The sequence below is a fragment of the Ictalurus furcatus genome, chromosome 29 (assembly GCF_023375685.1).
Source record: "Ictalurus furcatus strain D&B chromosome 29, Billie_1.0, whole genome shotgun sequence".
NCBI lineage: Eukaryota > Metazoa > Chordata > Actinopteri > Siluriformes > Ictaluridae > Ictalurus > Ictalurus furcatus.
The window spans coordinates 16,360,349-16,367,126 of NC_071283.1; the positions used below are offsets into that span (position 1 = coordinate 16,360,349).

The window sequence follows — 6,778 nt, forward strand, 5'->3', positions numbered from 1 at the left end:
GGATGCAGAACAAAGAGTGATGTTGAGTTACAGGTGGAGAAAAAGCACTCCATCTTCGAGAACAACAGAACCCTAACTACCCCAGGAAGATGATCCTTCAGGTAGACCTTTCAGGAACCAGAAACCTGTCCTGACTGTTTTTCTAGGGCATCAAATAGCCCTTATTCATCAAATCCATCTCAGAGAAGTCCATTCCATACCTCAGACAATCATGGAGACCATGGTTCCTATACTTCTGGATTATTCTATCCCAATCCTTACTCTGACCAGGAAATAATCCGATTAGGAATGTTTGGAAGGAGATGAAAGAGGAGGAGAAGATGGAAGAAAAGGAGGAGGAGGGAGAGAGGCAGCACTACCCGTGTCATGTATCTTGGGTGGAATTCAAACCCAGGGTGCTGAGCAGGCAGGGCAGGGGCTCGGCTCCGCTCGCTAAACTTCACAGAGCCGTCAGACCTCAGACAAGACAAACACCAACACGTAAGTCCGTCTGGTCTCTTGACTTCCTTACCTCTTCATTTCACTCCCACCTTGTTGTGTATGTGTAATATTTAATCTCTCACTCTGCCATTACCTTATTCAGTATCGACACAATTAGAGTCATGGAAATATAACTTTAAAAAGAAATATGTTTCTCTAAATATAAGTTTTTGTTACATAATGACTTGAAATGTTAAAGCTTCTAGCCTGACCTCACAGACCTTAAAAGGCTCTACGCATCCTTGGGAAAGAAGTCTGCATATTTCTGAGCCATAACAGCCTGAATGAAGGAAGTTTCTCAAACCCATCATCAGCAAAGTTATTAGCATTTATTACCTTTTATCTGCTTTGTAGCACGTGTCATTAGCATGTAGCGCAATATGCATGCTTAAATCCCTTGTGAGAACGGGGCACTCCTCTGGATGTTTACATAATCATCAGCGCAGATCATTTTGCTTTGTGTTTAATAATAGCCTGTGGATGATGAAAGCTGATTCAGATCCACTAGTCAGAAGATGATCTCTTCCATGACTGAGCTGATTCAGACCTGTTAAATCTGACTGCAAAAATGGCATTAGGATTTGTGTGAGAAAATGTATTCCCAGATTCCCAGTTCAGTATTTTGGAGCAAGCTGCAGCCCTCAGAGTCCATGCACTCGTCTACAGAGCTGTGACAGACACCAGCATGTGCAGTTTGTCATCTGATCTTTCTTTGGCTAGGACATGCTCGACCACTGCAAAGTGAACATTTCTCTCTCCACACCATCTATAGCACGATCAGACCAGCCAAGGTTAGCGCTGCTGCTCTAAAAGAAGTTTCACTTTTGCCAGAGGACATTATGATGCATGATTGAGCTCCTAAAATAAAACTCCAGAATGGCCAAATGTGCCAGACTGTCTTAAAAAGCCTGTTTTTGGAGTGGATATCAGATGATTTACTGCTAGAAGACCAACAGTCACATCACATCTGTTCACATGCTCATGCTAGATTGAACCTTACTGATTTATGTAGATCTATAAATTGACCACTGCAGGCCAAGGTACATCTCCATGAGCTTGTCCAGTACATATCTATCTCCATTTTTAAGATCTTTTAATGTCCATTTTCTCCTGGTGATTCTTACATATCTCACTAGACCGATGGTCAAGCCAAGAACAACTAGGACTGTCAGCTGCATATTTATTTATTTACAGTTTATTTTATTTTATTATTATTTATTTTAAATGTTTAGATAGTTTGTAAATAACATTTAAATGGTCTATTCTCCCTCTTACCCACTCTTAGGCTTCAGACTGAGCAGAAAGACATCTGAAGAAGGTTAAATCTGAATGTAAACACATTGCTCTGTTCTCAACTGCTGCAACAAACAGTGAGGAGAAGGAGGTGTTGATTTGGAAGAAGTGCCAAGAAACGGTCATAAAAGGTAAAGAAGAGACACTGATGAGTAACGAGTTGAAGGCAGCGTAACAAGTGACAAGAGTGTCTGACTTCAATAAGAATACTATCATTTTAATTTAATTACAACTACAAGCAAGAACAAGAAGAAGCACTGACACATTGTAACTGGGAAAAACATGGAGCACCTTCCACAGACAAAAGGCAAAGGGGTTTTGATGTTTGCAAGACGCCGTCAAAGGATTGATGAAATTGCTGCAGAACATGAGGAGCTGAGGAGTAAAGGCATACCTGTGGAAGCTTTTGTGGAACCTGAGATAGATGTATCTTCAAAGCCTCCACCTCAGGAGGACATTCCTCATGTCCAGCAAAATGAACAAATCAAACAGCAAATAAAGTATCAGGATCATCAAACTCAACAGCAGATCTTTCATCAGCCAAACACTGGTATAAATGGTCTAGATTCCTGGCAAGATTCTTCAGCATCCAAACCCCTCGTGTCCAATAGAACAGCTAAGCCTTTTCTGATTGGTCTAAATCAATCCCCAACACAATTTTCTCCAGTTAGAAATGTCCCAAGCCCAACAGTGAAAAAATCTGAAAATATTTTCAAAGTTCCTGTTCCAGTAAACACAAGCCCACAGGTGTGGTCACCCACAGGAGATATAATCGCCTCTCGTGATGAAAGGATTGTGGTACCAGCTATCAAGACCGTAATTCTGCCCGAAATGAAAAGAAGAGGAACAAATAAAGCCAACTCTAAAGAACCTCCAGAGGATGACTACTTCAGTCTTGGTGCAGAGGCGTGCAATTTCATGCAAGCTCCAACCATCAGACAAAAACACCCTCCACCAGTCCTTCCCAAGCCTACAATCAACCCACATTGTCCACCATGGTCTGCAGAAGATAATGCCACCCACAGTCCCCTTACACCATCAAGTCCTCTTCCAGCACAACAGATCTGGGTTCCACCTCAACCTCAGCCAGCTACCAAACCCTGGGCTCCTTCACCAACTCGGCCCATGCCACAGCAGCATGTGTCTGACCATTTACCAACCAAACCATCGGCTTCATATAAGCCTACCTGGTCATCAGAATCACAACAGGCACTCGCCACTGCATCTCCCTCACAGTCAAAGTTCCCATGGACTAAGTCTCAAGTTGATACCAGTTCTGTGGTTTCCTGTCCACCCCAACGAGCAAGCTCTTATGTCCGTCCATCCAAAGCTCCACCAATTTCTTCAATCTCAGAAATAGGGTCCTCAGATGGCCCAGTGCTTAAGGGGAAAGGTGCAGAACTTTTTGCTAGGCGACAGTCACGTATGGAGAAGTTTATAGTAGATGCTGAGACGGTCCAGGCCAACATAGCCAGATCCCCCTCACCCACAATGTCCATGCCAAGCACCTGGAAATATTCTTCCAATGTCCGAGCCCCTCCTCCTGTCTCCTATAACCCCATAGTGTCCCCTTTCTACCCTCCAGCAGCACAGAAACAATCTCCTGCAACGAGCTCAAATATGAAGCCCAAAGGAAACAAGGAGAAACTAAAGACAGCACCAAAAATTCTCAGTGTTATGGATGTGATGAAGCATCAGCCATACCAGCTGGACTCATCCCTCTTCACCTACAGCTCCAACGCTGAAGCCAAGGTTTCGAGCCCCAAAACATCCCCCATTCCTCCTGCAGAGTCCAAGAGAACCCAGGTCCATAGCACTACCTATCTGCAAGCCTCATCCCCTGTCCAGTCTACAGGAAGTGCCCAGTCTTTTCAGCAAGGTGCACTGGCCAAACCCAGTGGACCGGTGAGTGCTCCTTATCCCTTCACTCATCAGTCCACTCCAGCCGAAGCTCGTCCCACTGCACGGGTTGCAATTGGGAAAGTCTCAGCACCATGCATGACGCACCATGGCCCAATAAACAAAACCTTCAGCAGCCAATCAACACCTCCCACTAGGATTGGGGGCAATGCTTTTCTCTCCACTTCCTCGCTCCCTCTGAATAGTGAAATTATTTCTAGATGTAGCTTGCCAATGGCTCCAAAGCCTAAGTTTTCTGCAAAAAAAGCAGCTGTTAGCGGAAAGCAGTGGAGACCGGTCGTAATGTTGCACTAAAAACAGGGAAGAAGCACCTACGGTAAAATGTAAACAGCACAGAACTGAGATTATTTTGAGAGTATGAAAAGCATTAGTTAGTTAGTTAGTTAGTTAGTTATATAATATAATTACTTTATGATTCAAGCTGTGCAGTTTTCAGTTGTTGTGTCTAAAAAACTTGCCATGGAAATGCTGTATATGTTGTTAGATTAGTGAGTATATTAGATTAGCGAGTATATTAGATTAGCGGGTATGTTAGATTAGCGGGTATGTTAGATTAGCGGGTATGTTAGATTAGCGAGTATACTAGATTAGCGAATGTTAGATTAGCGAGTATGTTAGATTAGCGAGTATACTAGATTAGCGAATATACTAGATTAGCGAGTATGTTAGATTAGCAGGTATGTTAGATTAGCGAGTATACTAGATTAGCGAATGTTAGATTAGCGAGTATGTTAGATTAGCGAGTATACTAGATTAGCGAATATACTAGATTAGCGAGTATGTTAGATTAGCGAGTATGTTAGATTAGCGAGTATATTAGATTAGAGAATATATTAGATTAGCGAGTATATTAGATTAGAGAATATATTAGATTAGCGAGTATATTAGATTAGAGACTATATTAGATTAGCGAGTATATTAGATTAGAGACTATATTAGATTAGCGAGTATGTTAGATTAGCGAGTATATTAGATTAGCGAGTATGTTAGATTAGCGAGTATATTAGATTAGCGAGTATATTAGATTGGTTATCTGAAAGAAGTGCTGGATATGTGTATACAATGAGAAAAAAGTTTTTTCTATTTGTTTAAAGGAAGAATATTTAGATTACTTACAGTCTTCAGTCTTGTATTTATTTCATATTGATTAAGACAAAGAGATTTTTTTGTAATCTCAGGAGAGCATGTGTGTATGGTTATTTTATTGCCAGATGATGAGAATTACTTGACAGTATTTTATATTAGATCGCATTGTTCCTGTTTTACATCTTGAGGATTAAGTATGCCTAGCAAAGTCAGGAAAGGGTGTAAAGGTGGCGGCCATTTTGTCTGGTTAAAAATGGACTGGTGGCAAAATGTAAATGGAGTGTTTGGATTTTATAGGATTTGGAGTTTGGTTTAAACTAAAAATGGAAAAATTGTATTTTTTGCTAATCAAAAGCGAGAGCACAAACTGTAGTGTTGTTTCTTGAGTCAGTTAAACGGTTATAGTTTCTGTTTTTGTAGCTTTGTAAGGTTTATGTTCATTTTCTCTTCATTATGACCTCATTGTGAGTTTCCCTGCTGAGCAGAATGGGATTTTTGTATATACACTAGAGAACAGTCCTGTTTTTAACCGTGTGTAAAAGTGATCATATGGTTTACATCTTGTTCCATTTGGCCTGTTCTTCTTTATTTCTCTAAAACATTGCACTCCTTCTTGGACTTTTTCCTTACCGTATTAAAATGTTCTGCCAGCTCTGTCTGTCTTCTTTCTTTCAGCTCAGTGGCTTTTTCTCTTTTCCACACCCTTCTCTTGTCATGTGTGCGTGTACAAATTTAGCTAAGAAAGGCTTTTATTTCTGTACTCTTAAGTCTATGAAATTATTTATAAAAACCCAGGCAAAGTCACTCTGTCTCCTGCCACCAAACTAAATCCCACAGGATCCTGAGCTCTGACTCTGAGATTATAACAAAAATTAATTCACCTTTAATAATCTGATTGTGTTCTAATTATTTCTCAATCTTTTACTTTCATTTCACACTCATGTGTTATAGTGTTAATGATGTTTTAATGACAAGCGCTAATATTGACGGCATTATTATTTTCTCTCCCTATTGCGTGCTACTTTCAGTCAATAAGAATAAACTTTTCCTGACTAATTTCAGTGATAACAAAGGAATCCTGCTTGAGAAATCTTCAGTAGATAGTTTCAGGTCTCAGGCTTTTGGACACGTGTTGTATATAAGCTGAGCAGTATTGTAATGTCTGCCTGCATGTTGTTCACTTTACACTGCAACAGAGTTCACGCTTCCTAAATATAGCAGCACACGTCTATCTTTAAAACACGCTCTCCTTATTAAACACTGCTTCTGCTCAGGAACTCAGTAAGGCCCGCTCCTGACAACTAGCCAAGTGCCTTTATACAAGAGGTAAGTGCTGAAAAGTTCCCCTGATGAAAGAATTAAGCACTCTTTTGGTTATAATGACATCACTGGATTATTTTGGAAGTTCAAAATTTGACGGCAGACTTGATTTATATTTTTAACTGACATCATAAATATGGTGTCTGTACTGTGTTCCAGTAAAGTGCTGAGTGACAGGGTGGGGTGATGACGCGGAGGTACTGATACCACCCTGAAGTTCAGTATTTTCTTATCACAGCATCTGTGATCCCCATTTCACCAACAAGTGCAATAACTTATTTATTAAAGAACACACCATACTTTTTAAAATCCATTTGTAGTGACATGTAATGTTGTGGAATGTCTGAAACGGGTTAAATCCTGTTCTTATGTGTTATAGCATCTATAAACAGTTGGGTACTGTGATTAAATACTGACTAAAAAACTAAAGAACCAAAGTTTCCCAAAGCATCGTAAAGTTAAAATCATCTCAGAGAGAGAGAGAGAGAGAGAGAGAGAGAGAGAGAGAGAGAGAGAGAGGGAGGGAGAGAGAGAGAGGGAGAGAGAGAGGGAGGGAGAGAGAGAGAGAGGGAGAGGGAGAGAGAGAGAGAGAGATAGAGAGAGAGAGAGAGAGAAAGAGAGAGGGAGAGAGAGGGAGAGAGAAAGGGAGAGAGAGAGAGAGAGAGGGGGAGAGAGAGAG

General features: G+C 40.8%; 1 protein-coding gene across 1 annotated transcript in view; it reads left to right on the forward strand.

Annotated features, from left to right (window-relative positions):
- Window positions 1-307: 307 nt before the first annotated feature.
- The window catches only part of synpo2b (synaptopodin 2b), an 8,591-nt gene continuing 2,120 nt past the window's right edge, over window positions 308-6,778 (forward strand). The window contains exons 1-2 of the mRNA XM_053619575.1: window positions 308-480; window positions 1,766-3,678. Coding sequence (XP_053475550.1) covers window positions 2,056-3,678 — 1,623 coding nt within the window. The 5' untranslated portion in view covers window positions 308-480; window positions 1,766-2,055. The remainder of the gene's footprint in view (window positions 481-1,765; window positions 3,679-6,778) is intronic.